At 40.2% G+C, this 16239-nt stretch overlaps 1 protein-coding gene across 2 annotated transcripts; it reads left to right on the top strand.

The window, feature by feature from the left end:
• The first annotated feature begins 13718 nt into the window (after positions 1-13718).
• Positions 13719-15382, top strand: LOC114906156 (spermine synthase-like). 2 transcript variants are annotated; one of them, XM_029240768.1, is made up of 2 exons: positions 13719-14118; positions 14269-15382. In XM_029240768.1, the coding sequence occupies exons 1-2, from the start codon at positions 13945-13947 to the stop codon at positions 15040-15042; spliced, it is 948 nt and encodes a 315-aa protein (XP_029096601.1). In that variant the 5' UTR covers positions 13719-13944; the 3' UTR covers positions 15043-15382. The 2 variants fall into 2 exon arrangements, with proteins under 2 accessions (XP_029096601.1, XP_029096600.1); XM_029240767.1 differs by having other exon boundaries at positions 13719-15382.
• The last annotated feature ends 857 nt before the right edge of the window (positions 15383-16239 follow it).

Raw genomic sequence — 16239 nt, forward strand, 5'->3', positions numbered from 1 at the left:
ATGATAGTGAAGATGATGCAGGACCTCGGAAAAAGAACAGAGGCAAAGATCGAGAAGATGCAAGAAATGTTTAACAAAGACCTGGAAGAATTAAAGAACAGACACCTAGAAGAATTAAAGAACACACAAACAGAGATGAACAATACTATAACTGAAATGAAAAATAGACTAGAAGGAATCAATAGCAGAATAACTGAGGCAGAAGAACAGATAAGTGACCTGGAAGACAGAATGGTGGAATTCACTGCCGTGGATAAGAAAAAAGAATGAAAAAAAATGAAGACAGCCTAAGAGACCTCTGGGACAACATCGAACGCAACAACATTTGCATTATAGGGGTCCCAGAAGGAGCAGAGAGAGAGAAAGGACACAAGAAAATATTTGAAGAGATTATAGTCGAAAACTTCCCTATCATGAGAAAGGAAATAGTTACCCAAGTCCAGGAAGTGCAGAGAGTCCCAGGCAGAATAAAACCAAGGAGAAACATGCCGAGACATATAGTAATCAAATTGACAAAAATTAAAGACAAAGAAAAATTATTGAAAGCAACAAGAGAAAAACGACAAATAACATACAAGAGAACTTCCATAAGGTTAAGAGCTGATTTCTCAGCAGAAACTCTACAAGCCAGAAGGGAGTAGCATGATATATTTAAAGTGATGAAAGGGAAGAACCTACAACCAAGATTGCACTACCCAGCAAGTATCTCATTCAGATTTCATGGAGAAATTAAAACCTTTACAGACAAGCAAAAGCTAAGAGAATTCAGCACCACCAAACCAGCTCTATAACAAATGGTAAAGGAACTTCTCTAAGTGGAAACACAAGAGAAGAAAAGGACCTACAAAAACAAACCCATAACAATTAAGAAAATGGTAACAGGACCATACATATCGATAATTACCTTAAACGTGAATGGATTAAATGCTCCAACCAAAAGACACAGGCTTGCTGAATGGACACAAAAACAAGATCCATATATATGCTGTCTACAAGGGACACACTTCAGACCTAGACTGAAAGTGAGGGGATGGAAAAAGACATTCCATGCAAATGGAAATCAAAAGAAAGCTGGAGTAGCAATACTCATACCAGATAAAATAGACTTTAAAATAAAGACTATTACAAGAGACAAAGAAGGACTACATAATGATCAAGGGACCAATCCAAGCAGAATATATACCAAATATAAATATTTATGCACCCAACATAGGAGCACCTCAATACATAAGGCAACTGCTAACAGCTATAAAAGAGGAAATTGACAGTAACACAGTGATAGTGGTGGACTTTAACACCTCACTTACACCAATGGACAGATCATCCAAACAGAAAATTAATAAGGAAACACAAGCTTTAAATGACACGACAGACCAGAGAGATTTAATTGATATTTATAGGACATTCCATCCAAAAACAGCAGATTACACTTTCTTCTCAACTGCACATGGAACATTCTCCAGGATAGATCACATCCTTGGTCACAAATCAAGCCTCCGTAATTTTAAGAAAATTGAAATCATATCAAGCATCTTTTCTGACCACAATGCTATGAGATTAGAAATCAATTACAGGGAAAAAAAAACACAGATACATGGAGGCTAAACAATATGTTAGTAAATAACCAAGAGATCACTGAAGAAATCAAAGAGTAAATCAAAAAATAACTAGAGACAAATGACAATGAAAACATGATGATCCAAAACCTCTGGGATGTAGCAAAAGCACTGCTAAGAGGGAAGTTTATAGCAATACGAGCCTACCTCAAGAAACAAGAAAAATCTCAAATAAAGAATCTAACCTTACACCTAAAGGACCTACAGAAAGAAGAACAAACAAAACCCAAAGTTAGTAGAAGGAAAGAAATCATAAAGATCAGAGAAGAAATAAATGTAATAGAAACAAAGAAAACAATAGCAAAGATCAATAAAACTGAAAGCTGGTTCTTTGAGGAGATAAACAAAATGGATGAACCATTAGCCAGACTCATCAAGAAAAAGAGGGAGAGGACTCAAATCAGTAAAATTAGAAATGAAAAAGGAGAAGTTACAACAGACACCACAGAAATACAAAGCATCCTAAGATACTACTACAAGCAACCCTATGCCAATAAAATGGACAACCTGGAAGAAATGGACAAACTCTTAGAAAGGTATAACCTTCCAAGACTGAACCAGGAAGAAATAGAAAATATGAACAGACCAATCACAAGTAATGAAATTCAAACTGTGATTAAAAATCTTCCAACAAACAAAAGTCCAGGACTAGATGGCTTCACAGGTGAATTCTATCAAACATTTAGAGAAGAGCTAAAACCGATGCTGCTCAAAATCCTGCAAAAAACTGCAGAGGAAGGAACGCTCCCAAACTCATTCTATGAGGCCACCATCACCCTGATACCAAACCAGACAAAGATACTACAAAAACAGAAAATTAGAGACCAATATCACTGATGAATATAGATGCAAAAATCCTCAACAAAATACTAGCAAACAGAATCCAACAATGCAGTAAAAGGATCATACACCATGATCAAGTGGGATTTATCCCAGGGATGCAAGGATTCTTCAATATATGCAAATCAATCAATGTGATACACCATATTAACAAACTTAAGAGGAAAAACCATATGATCATCTCAAGAGATGCAGAAAAAGCTTTTGACAAAATTCAACACCCATTTATGATAAAAACTCTCCAGAAAGTGGGCATAGAGGGAACATACCTCAACACATTAAAGGCCATATACGACAAACCCACTGCAAACATCATTCTCAATGGTGAAAAACTGAAAACATTTCCTCTAAGATCAGGAACAAGACAAAGATGTCCACTGTCACCACTATTATTCAACATAGCTTTGGAAGTCCTAGCCACGGCAATCAGAGAAGAAAAAGAAATAAAAGAATCCAAATTGGAAAAGATGAAGTAAATCTGTCACTGTCTGCAGATGACATGATGCTATACATAGAGAATCCTAAAAATGCCACCAGAAAACTACTAGAGCTAATCAGTGAATTTGGTAAAGTTGTAGGATGCAAAATTAATGCACAGAAATCTCTTGCATTCCTATACACTAATGATGAAAAATCTGAAAGAGAAATTAAGGAAGCACTCCCATTTACCATTGCAGCAAAAAGAATAAAATGCCTGGGAGTAAACCTACTTAGGGAGAAAAAAAACCTGTATGCAGAAAACTATAAGACACTGATGAAAGAAATTAAAGATGATACAAACAGATGGAGAAATATACTATGTTCTTGGATTGGAAGAATCAACATTGTGAAAATGACTCTACTACCCAAAGCAATCTACAGATTCAATGCAGTTCCTATCAAATTACCAATGGCATTTTTTACAGAACTAGAACAAAAAATCTTAAAATTTGTATGGAGACACAAAATACCCTGAATAGCCAAAGCAGTCTTAAGGGAAAGAAATAGAGCTGGAGGAATCAGACTCCCTGACTTCAGACTATACTACAAAGCTACAGTAATCAAGACAATATGGTACTGGCACAAAAACAGAAACATAGATCAATGGAACAGGACAGAAAGCCCAGAGATAAACCCATGCACCTATGGTCAACTAATCTATGACAAAGGAGGCAACGATATACAATGGAGAAAAGACAGTCTCTTCAATAAGTGGTGCTGGGAAAACTGGACAGCTACATGTAAAAGAATGAAATGAGAACACTCCCTAACACCATACACAAAAATAAACCCAAAATAGATTAAGGACCTAAATATAAGGCCAGACACTGTACGACTCTTAGAGGAAAACATAGGCAGAACACTCTATGGACATACATCCCAGCAAGATCCTTTTTGATCCACCTCCTAGGGAAATAGAAATAAAAACAAAAATAAACAAATGGGACCTAATGAAACTTCAAAGCTTTTGCAAAGCAAAGGAAACTACAAACAAGATGAAAAGACAACCCTCAGAATGGGAGAAAATATTAGCAAACGAATCAATGGGCAAAGGATTAATCTCCAAAATATATAAACAGCTCACACAGCTCAATATTAAAAAAACAAACAACCCAATCCAAAAATGGGCAGAAGATCTAAACAGACATTTCTCCCAAGAAGACATACAGATGGCCAAGAGGCACATGAAAACCTGCTCAACATCACTAATTATTAGAGAAATGCAAATCAAAACTACAATGAGGTATCACCTCACACCAGTCAGAATGACCATCATCAAAAAATCTACAAACAGAAAATGCTGGAAAGGGTGTGGAGAAAAGGGAACCCTCTTGCACTGCTGGTGGGAATGTGAATTGGTACAGCCACCATGGAGAACAGTATGGAGGTTCCTTAGAAAACTAAAAATAGAATTACCATATGACCCAGCAATTCCACTACTGGGCATATACCTAGAGAAAACCGTAATTCAAAAAGACACACGCACCCCAATGTTCATTGCAGCACTATTTACAATAGCCAGGTCATGGAACCAACCTAAATGCCCATCGACAGATGAATGAATAAAGAAGATGTGGTACATATATACAATGGAATATTATTCAGCCATAAAAAGGAACAAAACTGGGTCATTTGTATAGACGTGGATGGATCTAGAGACTGTCATACAGAGTGAAGTAAGTCAGAAAAAGAAATATCGTATATTAACGCATATATGTGGAACCTAGAAAAATGGTATCGATAAACCGGTTTGCAGGGCAGAAATAGAGACATAGATGTAGAGAACAAACGTATGGACACCAAGGGGGGTAAGTGGCGGCGGAGGGGGGTGGTGGTGTGATGAATTGGGAGATTGGAATTGACATATATACACTAATATGTATAAAATGGATAACTAATAAGTACCTGCTGTATAAAAAAAAATTCAAAAAAAAGAAAACTATGAACAAGGATAAATGATATGCATGCTGAAATGTTTATAGAGACCTGTACTGATGTCTTCAGTTTACTTTGAAGTGCATCAGAAAATAACAAGGATTGATGGATGCAAATAGGGAATCAATAAACGAACAGATATGTGATCAAATAAATATAACAGTATGACATTAATAATAGAATCTAAATGATGGGTATTTGAATGTTCAATGTAAAATTCTTTCAATTGTTCTGTATGTTTGAAAAATTCAGTTATAAAATGTCAGAAACACATACCAACAGGCCCAAAAGTTGCTCCTGGATATAGCTCTCTAAAAGACTGTTCATTCATTTATTCATTCCATAAACAATATGCATGAGCTGAGACTCTACTGTGTGTTAGGCATGAGTTCAAATCCTGGGTCTGCCATTTAGTAAAAGTTTGAACTCAGGCAAGTCACTTCACCTCTCTGAAACTTGCCTTCTTATCTGTTCAGTAGGGAGAATAATAACTTCACTAATTGGCGTGAGAAAGGTGAGGTGTTCCATTTTCAAGGCCAGGCCCATGCAAGTGGTTGCTTCTGGCTTTTGCAAGTCCTCCAGCTGGTTTGGGGCAACAGGGAGGCTGGCTGTGTCCACTAGGAAAGCACTGTCAAACTGTGGGCCTGGGGAAGTAACTTGAGAACAGGCAAGTGGGTAAGTACCTCAGGAGGTAATAAAGCACAGAGCCGGCCAAGGAGCAGAAACCCGGGCCTGAGAAGCTGTCCAGGAGTGTGCTTTATGAGCCTCTGAACAGCAGAGCTCTCTGGAGCACAGGAAACCGTGCATCAAAAGTGCAGCAGGCTTTCTAGTGGCCAAATCCAATCAGGCTCTAATTAGGCTAAGTTTTAGGAGGCAACAGCCTTGGGCAGCAAATATCTCTACACAAGAAAGTGGTGACATATAAGGCTTTGTCACTGAGACTCAACATCTAACCCTGAAGTCTGGTTCAAGGATTAGATTCTTTTTTTTAATTTTTATTTTTATTGAAGTATAGTTGATTTACAATGTTGTGTTAGTTTCAGGTGTACAGCAAAGTGATTCAGATATATATATATATACATATATCTGTATATACACTTCTTTTTCAGATTCTTTTCCATTATAGGTTATTACAAGATATTGAATATAGTTTCCTGTACTATACAGTAGGTCTTTGTTGTTTATCTATTTTATATATAGTAGTGTGTATCTGTTAATCCCATACTCCTAATTTATCCCTCCCTACCTTTCCCCTTTGGTAACCATAAGTTTGTTTTCTGTCTTGAGTCTGTTTCTGTTTTATAAATAAGTTCCTTTGTATCATTTTTTTTAGATTCCACATATAAGCGATATCATATGACATTTGTCTTTCTCATAAAAAAGAATGAAATAATGCCATTTGCAGCAACATGGATGGACCTAGAGATTAACATACTAAGTGTAGTAAGTCAGACACAGAAAGACAAGGATTAGATTCTACAGGCTTTATATACCCTCTCTCCACAGCACAACCAGCAGGTTCAGGGAACTGATAAGGTTGATGAAAACAGCATGTGAAAAAAACTAAAAGATTGCCTTATATTTAAAGAATATTTTGTTGTTTTAAAAATGTATATAAACCCTTTATGAATACAGTTTTAGTTTAAGGTATGTTAAGACAGCAACATAGGATAGAGAATTGTAACTTTTATGATAGGATATGTGAGGCTCTTCAGCCAAATAATCTTTTCTGAAAAAGCTGATACACATGCCCCAACCAGTGATTAGAGGTCCAATCTTCTGAAACCCCCAGAGGATATGCTATAGCAGATCATGAAGCGACTTAGGAGGATATTGTTCTGTCAATGAGAGTCAGTGTTCCATGACATTTCTTGAGGCCCCATTACGCATGGAGATGCTTAGGTTTCAGACTGTAGATGTGGATTGGAACCTCTAGGGAGCATATGTGGTGGGTTAACCACAACATATGGAGACGAGGGAGGAAAGAATTCGTCACTCCATTGTTTTCTACAGACTCTACTCCTTAGTTTGCTCCTCAAGTATAAAGTAAGAAGGCTGTTTGGGGGGCACTGTTATATATTTATCTATGCCAGATGGTTCTTTTCTTACCTTCTTATTGCTTTATAAGCTCCCAACACTACTCCTATCCCTTCCCTGTGTAGCCTGGATAGGTTAATAACTCCTACGTACTCCCAGAGCTCTCTACACTCACCTCTACTGTTCCATGCACTTACCACATTGTACTGAAGTTGTCTGTTCATGAGTCTGTCTCCTCTGCTCTACTGGGAACTCCCCGAAGACAGAGACTAGGTCTTTCTCATATCTGTTTCCCCAGCACCTATGGGTGCTTAGTAGATGTTTGTTGGACAGTTTGGGGGAACTTGAGGGTATTAACCGAGTTTTATTTTAACCTTGTAATCTAACAGTACCTTATACACAGTAGGTGTTCTATGTATATCTTCTCTGATAAAAGTACTTTTTAAAGGGCTTAAAGATATATGGTACTGTCATACAGAGTGAAGTAAGTCAAAAAGAGAAAAACAAATGCTAACACATATATATGGAATGTAAAAAAAAATGGTTCTGAAGAACCTAGGGGCAGGACAGGTATAAAGATGCAGATGTAGAGAATGGACTTGAGGACACAGGGAAGGGGAAGGGCAAGCTGGGACAAAGTGAGAGAGTGGCATGGACATATATACACTACCAAACGTAGAATAGATAACTAGTGGGAAGCAGCCGCATAGCACAGGGAGATCAGCTTGGTGCTTTGTGACCACCTAGAGTGGTGGGATAGGGAGGGTGGGAGGGAGACACAAGAGGGAGGAGATATGGGGGTATATGTGTATGTATAGCTGATTCACTTTGTTATACAGCAGAAACTAACACACCACTGTAAAGCAATTATACTCCAATAAAGATGTTTAAAAAAAAGATATGTGGTACTTTATTTGGCTTACCAAATGCTTTCGCATTATGTCACATGAACCCCAACATGAGCTTGTTAGGAACCAAATCAGATATAACAATTGTCATTTGACATGTAAGGGAACTGCCTCACAGCAGTTAATGGACTTTTGCAAGGCCACACAGCTAATGTGAACTCAGTGGGTACTCTGAATCTACCCTACTGCTCTACACTGCCCATGTTTCTCTACTATCTATAAAGATGGAACTGAGAATGTTGGATACCAACATGGTTTCCTGGACTTCCTAGTTATTAGATTCTTCTCTCTCCTGCTGGACAAGAACAAGGTAACCCTGGTACATGCTGACAGTCATTATGAGCAGCTGAATCAACCCATCTTGAAGCCTACCCTTTCCCTGGATTTCCTGTTATGTGAGATAATTTCCAGTTACAGTCAGTTTCAGTTACTTGCAGCCTAAGCATACCTGATGGATGAGGCTTGTTGACTAAGTTCTTTGAAGATGGGGCCCAGCCATTCTCCCAGCCTGGTCTTCTCTACAGTCCTTACAGCTTGGCTGGCTACAGTGGACTATTCTTGTGGGAGTGGGGAAGAAAGGTTGTCAGAGAGGTTCCTGAAACAAAAGTTAGCTTCTTGCTCAAGGGACCACCAGTTATGAAGCCATGTTAATGAAGCAGAAGCTGGCAACGAAATCAAGAGAGATGTAATGTATTCTCCACCCCAACCCCACAAACTGGTATCCTCCCTGGCAGTGCTGGAGGAGAAGGGGCAAGAACATTTACATCAGTTCCAACAGATAGGCCTCAGGCCCCCCTTAGAGAGACTGCAAGCCAGCATCTCCCCAGAAGTCAGTGGTCTACAGTTGGTCACATTAGGACAGCAGTTTTCACCCCCAAATCCCAAAGGGCTTTACAGCACTGTGGGTAAGAGAAAGTTCCAGAGACATGACTGTACGTCTCAATTCTATTAAGCATTCATTGTGTGGTTGAGACACACTCTTGAAATATTTCCATTTTGCAGTAAGAGAATGGAAATAGTATTTGCTCTTTCCCTCCAACTCAAGGATATTGGAAATGTGAATAACATTCAGGATGTATGTAGTAAGACCAGGAAAGTGCCTTGCATCAGCTTCAGGTCTGGACCCTGGAGTAGTTTAGAGGATTACAAACAGAACAGTTCCATCTACCAGCATTCTCTATGTTAAGAAACAAGCATGTATTGAGTGTCTACTACTATGTTCTGGGTTCTGAGCTAGGCTATGGGACTACATGATGGAGTCACTGTCTCTGCCTGCAAGAAATTTCCAATATAGTGAGAGAGACAGGTGTATCAATCCAGACATGGAATATGAGAACTTCAGTGTTATTGCCATCTGTGGGGAGAACTTGAGAGATGAGGCCAGAAAGATGATCTGGGATGAGATGAACCATGAATGCAGAGAGAATCCTCAAAATATTTAAAAACCAGAACATCAACTTGAGGATATGGGGAGGGGGAAGGGTAAGCTGGGACAAAGTGAGAGAGTGGCATGGACATATATACACTACCAAATGTAAAATAGATAGCTAGTGGGAAGCAGCCACATAGCACAGGGAGATCAGTTCGGTGCTTTGTGACCACCTAGAGGGGTGGGATAGGGAGGGTGGGAGGGAGGGAGATGCAAGAGGGAAGAGATATGGGAACATATGTATATGTATAACTGATTCACTTTGTTATAAAGCAGAAACTAACACACCATTGTAAAGCAATTATACTCCAATAAAGATGTAAAAAAATAAAAATAAAAAATAAAAACCAGAACATCAGGAGCACTGACCAAGCAGAACAGATGCAGATCAACACACGAAACAGTGTCCTCCAGGCTCCCTGCTGTGCTGGGCACTATCCCTTTAGTTGCTGGGTCTTGCGGAGGTTAAAAATGGGTCCAGGAGTGGGGAACAGGGCAGAAGGAGGGATCTTGAGGGGACAAAGAGGAGCAGCTGGTATTAAAATATTCCACAATTTTAACAAGAGGTGTGACTATATCAGTGTCCTGCTTCAATGTCATGTGAAGGAACATGTATGTTACCTTGTGGGCAACCAGGAGCCCAGGAATTCCATGTGGGTTGGAAAGGGCACTTTAGCAGCAGTATGGAGGATGGACTGGATTGGGGCAGCATGCAGCCAGGGAGACAAGCAGAAACGCTTTGCAATACACCAAGGAAGATAGATAACAGGGCTTACTGCAGTGGCAACAGGGCATGTATTTCTGTAAGCATGCTCAAAGATGTTTGCACAAATCCCCATCTCTATATACCACCTTTGTTCCTAAGAGTTCTCCAGTCTTTTTGCTGTCATGGCTCCAATATCCTAGCCCATTGCAAGCTTATACACACAAACACATATATACACAAATACATACACGTGTACACTTGTGTGACAGGCCCTGTTTAAGTATACACACTCAACTAGTGGCTGGCAGGCTATAATTATGGCAAGTAAGAGGCCTGCCAAGAAAAATTCATTTAAATATTGAGGTCATCCTATTCCCAGATGCAGGAGAGTGGCTGCAGTATAAACATCTACCTTCATGATACCAACCTATGTTATGGATCGTCCTCTCTAATTTTCCAAGCATAGTCACACAATTATCTCATTTGTTTTCTTAACAATGGTCCTGGGAGGTGGGTAGGACTGGTATTATTTAGTTCCAAGGTATAGATAGGGAAACTGAGGTTTGGAAAGAAGGTCACTTGTAATGGGTCGGTGGTACCACTAGGACTAAGATGCCTTCTGCCTCTTGTCTCTGTTTTGTTCTTCTGCCTCTGTCTCCTGTTTCTCTCAACCTTCCATGTGGCGGCCTCCTTCAGAATAATTCCTGATCATTCTTGCTCCCACGTCCTGCAAACAAATACTAATTCTAATGCACATTGCTAAGAGAGTACTGTGGATGACTCAGAGTCTCCAACCCTATCCTCCACGGCCCTGCTCAAGTATTACCATCCCCTCCAGGAAATCTGCCCTGGGACACCAGTTCAGTAACCTCAACCCCTTCTCCTTTAATATTTAGTTTGTATTACTGCCTTAGTGCTTTCTTTATTCTCTCCTATTGTGTTCTGATTTCTCCATCTGTGACTTCTGTTTCCCTGGCTTCTTTTTTCTCCCTGCCTAGCACAAGGCTTGGCACACAAGGGAACACTTAATAAAGCATTGTTAATGAATAGCTGGATCCAATAGAGCCTTACTCTGGCATTGTAATGCCTGAAATTCCCAGTTCACAACAAAGCACTCTGAATGTGTGTGTGTGTGTGTGTGTGTGTGTGTGTGTGTGTGTATCCATGCACCACTCATCCAGTGACCCTGAGGATAACTAAATCAATGCCTTCAAAGTGCAGCATCAGCACATAGTTATTGTACATTCCAGTAGGAACTGAAGCAAGGCAACTTTTTTCCCTCTAATTTTTTAAAAAATAAATATTGCTCCGGTTCCAAGTGGTATATTTTTGACATCTTGTGTACATTTCTGAAATAGAGTCCAGATGAGAAATGAGCTCGTGTATGTCCATCTCAACCGGAGAACAGTAGATTCCTATTCATGGACAATTTCATTTCTGAAATCCCAATTGCGGAAAAAAGCCTAGGGAGCAGGTTGCAGGAAAGAACGAGGCCAACGTGGAGTGACTGCTTGACAATCTCTTTGAGGCTTGAGGACAAGAGCAGGGCATGAGGAAGAGAAGAAAGAGGCACTAAAATGTTACCCTCCCCTCTCATACCTGCCCATTTAGATTTCTAAGGGACATGAATGGGAAGGCAGCTGATGGCTGATCCCAAGCGGGCAGGATACTTGCAAAACACCCTTTAGATATGAGGGTGGCCAAAGGCAGGTGAACCTCAAGAAGAGAACTAGGTAAAGCAGGTCCCAGAGAACACCACCCACTAGTTTGCATGGAGGGAAATGCCTCCATAGAGTCCCAACTGAGAATGAAGGAATAATTTTTCTACCTCTTTTATAACGTGTAACATTGCCCAAGTACCTACCATGTACTAGGTACTGTTCTTGGCACTTATAAACATCAACTACTTTGTACTGTTGGGATTCACATTCTGATTTTACAGGTGAGGAAACTGAAGCTCAGAGAGAAATTAAGTCATTTACCTGTCATCACACAGTCTGGCTGACTGCATATTCTGGGTTCTTTCCATTGCACCACTCTGCCTTCCTCAGGTATATTCAGTGAGCTCTGGCAACAAGAAAAAAGCTGAAAACCACTCCCAGTGAGCACTTGGTCTTAAATGATGAGTGAGACATCGTCTAATGGGAAAAAGAGGAAAACGGTATTCATTCCTGGCTGAAGGAATAGCAGATGCAAAGGGGCCGATGAAGGAAAGAAAAAAGCACATTCGGGAAAGTGGTAAATAGTTTTGTGGGGTTACTTGAGAGTGAGTACAGGTGATGAAACATGAGGCTAGAGCAGTTGAGGCCAGTTTATAAAGGGTCTCATCTATCACGTTAAGGAATGTGGTTTTCTCTCTGAGGAGATAAAAAATACTAGAAGAGAGGGAGTAGAGATCACACCTCTGTTTTAGAAAGAGCACTGAGGCAGCCATGTGGGCAGACAGTTCGGAAGAGGCACTGACTGGCTGCAGGGAGACCAAGTTGGGAACGTGTGGTAACAGTCAAGGCGAGAGTCAGGGTGGTGAAACAAATGGAGGCCCAGCTCGTAAAATGCTGCCTCCAGAACAGTCATTGCAAGTCAGCCTCAGTCTAACTTCAAAGCTTGGATTCCAGGCTTTGCAGTACCTACCCCCACAGCCCTTAAACACTGCATGTGTTGCTTTGGCCTCAAAACTAGTAACAAGTCTTGTTTTGTCCCTTGGGGCCTTGCCATTTGTCTCCATCTTCTAAGCTGGTGGCTTTGTAGCTCCCCTGAGCCTAGCCTAGCCCAGCAGTCTGGGGAGGGAGGAGAGAAGTCAGGTAGGCTCCAAGCAGAAAAGGCCCTGATGAACACATGTTTCACGTTCCCCACATTGCATGGCAATTCAAAACCAAACCCTATGGGATTGTTTTCTTAAAGATTTGGGATGGGTTTGGGGCTTCTTCTCTTTCTTTCTTTTTCTTCTTTTTTTATTATGTGTGTTTCTGGACTGCAAATATTTCCTCTGTCCTTGAGTTAAGTAATAGCAGAGGGTGAGAGAAGATGAAAATTTGCAGCAATGCAGAAAAGATGTTTCTGGAAAAGTCCAGAGGAGGGAAGGAAATCCAGTGTGGGGGCTCATAGCAATGTTCAGAGAAGGCCAGAGAATGTGGCTGTGGAGGGGTGGCAGTGGGGTTTCAGCTAGGGCAAGTGTATAGAAGTCAGGCAAAAGCCTACCTAAGGGACATGGCCCCTGACATGCAGGCTAGTTGCAGCCCTTGGCTCCTCTGCAATCAGCACTCAGATTGATTTTGCTCTGGTCATCAGCAGCTGTACAGCACCAGCACAGCCTGCAAGGTGTGGGCTCTTCCTGTTAACCATGGAAATTAAAGCACTAAAATGAACCAAAAGCACTTTACAGGTAAAGGCAGCCAACAATGCACTCCTCAGAAGCCCATGCTCCCCAAGAACTGGAGGATCTTACAAAAACCTCCCAGGCTTCCCTCTATATATAACTGTACAATTCTGAAATGGAGCCTAGATGAGAAGCCAGGTCATGTGTATGTCTCTCCCAGTCTGAGAACAGTAGATTCCTACTCATGGACAACTTTATTCTTGAAATTCCAATTGTATAAAAAAGACTAGTGGAAAATAGATAACTAACAAGGACCTACTGTATAGCACTGAGGACTATGCTCAGTATTTTTTAATAACCTATAAGGGAAAAGAATCTGAAAAAGTATATACACATACATAGAATTTATACACACACACACACACACATATATATATATATACACCTGAAACTAACACAACATTGTAAATCAACTATACTGCAATATAAAAAAAGACTAGTGGAACAGGTTTTATTTTATTTTCCATCTCACTCCCTTTCTATCATTTCCCTTAAGATATAATGAGAGAGCCTCCCCGGCGCGGCGCACTCCCTGCCGGCCGCAGCCTGACACGCCGCGCGGCCCCCCAGTCTCCCCGGCCGCCTCCCCCAGGCATGGCCCAGGGCCTCGCCTCACTATGGCAGCAGCACGGCACAGCACCCTTGACTTCATGCTCGGCACCAAAGCTGATGGTGAGACCATTCTGAAAGGCCTCCAGTCCATCTTCCAGGAGCAGGGGATGATGGAGTCGGTGCACACCTGGCAGGACCATGGCTATTTAGCGACCTACGTAAACAAAAACGGCAGCTTTGCCAATTTGAGAATTTACCCGCATGGATTGGTGTTGCTGGACCTTCAGAGTTACGACGGTGATGCGCAAGGCAAAGAAGTTGACAGTCTTTTGAACAAAGTAGAAGAAAGAATGAAAGAATTGAGTCAGGACAGTACTGAGCGGGTGAAGCGATTACCACCCATAGTTCGAGGAGGGGCCATTGACAGATACTGGCCCACTGCAGATGGCCACGTGGTTGAGTACGACATAGATGAAGTGGTGTATGATGAAGACTCACCTTACCAGAACATTAAAATTTTACACTCAAAACAATTTGGAAATATTCTCATCCTCAGTGGGGATGCTAATTTGGTGGAAAGTGATCTGGCGTATACCCAGGCCATCATGGGCAGCAGCAAAGAAGATTACACTGGCAAAGATGTACTGATTCTAGGAGGTGGAGATGGGGGCATATTATGTGAAATAGTCAAACTGAAACCAAAGATGGTCACTATGGTAGAGATTGACCAAATGGTGATTGACGGATGTAAGAAATACATGCGAAAAACATGTGGTGATGTCCTAGACGATCTTAAAGGAGACTGCTATCAGATTCTAATAGAAGACTGTATTCCAGTACTGAAGAGGTACGTCAAAGAAGGGAGAGAGTTTGATTATGTGATTAATGATTTGACAGCTGTTCCAATCTCCACATCTCCGGAAGAAGATTCCACATGGGAGTTTCTCAGACTGATTCTTGACCTCTCAATGAAAGTATTGAAACAGGATGGGAAATATTTTACACAGGGGAACTGTGTCAATTTGACTGAAGCCCTGTCACTCTATGAAGAACAGCTGGGGCACCTGTATTGTCCTGTGGAATTCTCGAAGGAGATCATCTGTGTCCCTTCATACTTGGAATTGTGGGTATTTTACACTGTTTGGAAGAAAGCTAAACCTTGAAAATCAATTTCCCCTAATCATGTGTGCTGCAAATAGCCTTCCTGACCTTCATATGCTGTACATGACATCGAAAGCAGTCAGGCAATTAATTGTGAATTCCTTCAAGTTTCCTTTTTTTAATTATTTTTTAATTTAAAAATCAAATGGAAAATGTATATTTTGATGAAATAGGGTGTTATTTTTTTGAAGGATGATTAGACAGCACAGTGAAGGCTGCTAAATGCACTGAACCTCTAGAATGTGATTTTTGTTTTTGTTTTTGTTTTTCTGTGTGGGCTTCTTTTGTTTCTGTTTTGGTAGACTTCGAATTTGATTGTTTGGAGGAATGAACATCATTGTTTTCTTCTGGAGGGAAGCTCTTGACGGGAGTTTCCTTTCCCCCCAAATTGACATAGGTATTAAAATTTGGTGCTTATAAGGAAAGACTTTAAAAAATGAATAGCAATGCTTCGATTAAAATTACAAATGAGAAAAAAAAAGATATAATGAGAAAGTACAGCTGAAGTCTTCCGACAATGTGTAGCATTTAGGGGAACAATTATTTATAATTTTTAATGAATAGCTTTGTTGAGATACAATTTGTATACCATAAAATTATCATACCATAAAATCCACCCATTTTAAGTATATTTCAAAGGTTTTTAGCACATTTATAGAGTTATGCAGCCATCACCACCACATCTAATTTTAGAACATGTTCATACCCCCAAGAAAGAAACTGAGCTCATATTCAGTCAGTCCATGTTCCTACCCACAGTCCTAGGCAACCACTAATCACTTTGTGTCTCTATAGATAACCCTTTCTTATAAATGGAATGATAAAATGTATGGTCTTTTGTGCCTGGTTTCTTTCACTTAGCATGTTTTTGTGGTTCCATCCATATTGTGGCATGTATCAGTGCTTCAATTCTCTTTATTGCCAAATAGTATGCCATTATATGATGTATAATAGTTCGTTTATCTAGTCACCATTAATGGACATTTGGGCATTTCTGCATTTTGACTATGAGGAATGATGCTGCTAAGAATATTCGTGTACAAGTTTTTGTGTAGACATATGTTTCCATTTCTTTTGGGTAGATATCTAAGAGCAGAATTGCTGGATCATATGGTAATTGACCATAGATCAATGATGTATGATTTTATTGCTGGACACTCAATTCTATTCCATTTATCTATATATGTCTTTCCTTATGC

Source organism: Monodon monoceros, unplaced genomic scaffold, assembly GCF_005190385.1.
Source record: "Monodon monoceros isolate NGI ecotype Baffin Bay Population unplaced genomic scaffold, NGI_Narwhal_1 Super_Scaffold_22, whole genome shotgun sequence".
Classification (NCBI taxonomy): domain Eukaryota; kingdom Metazoa; phylum Chordata; class Mammalia; order Artiodactyla; family Monodontidae; genus Monodon; species Monodon monoceros.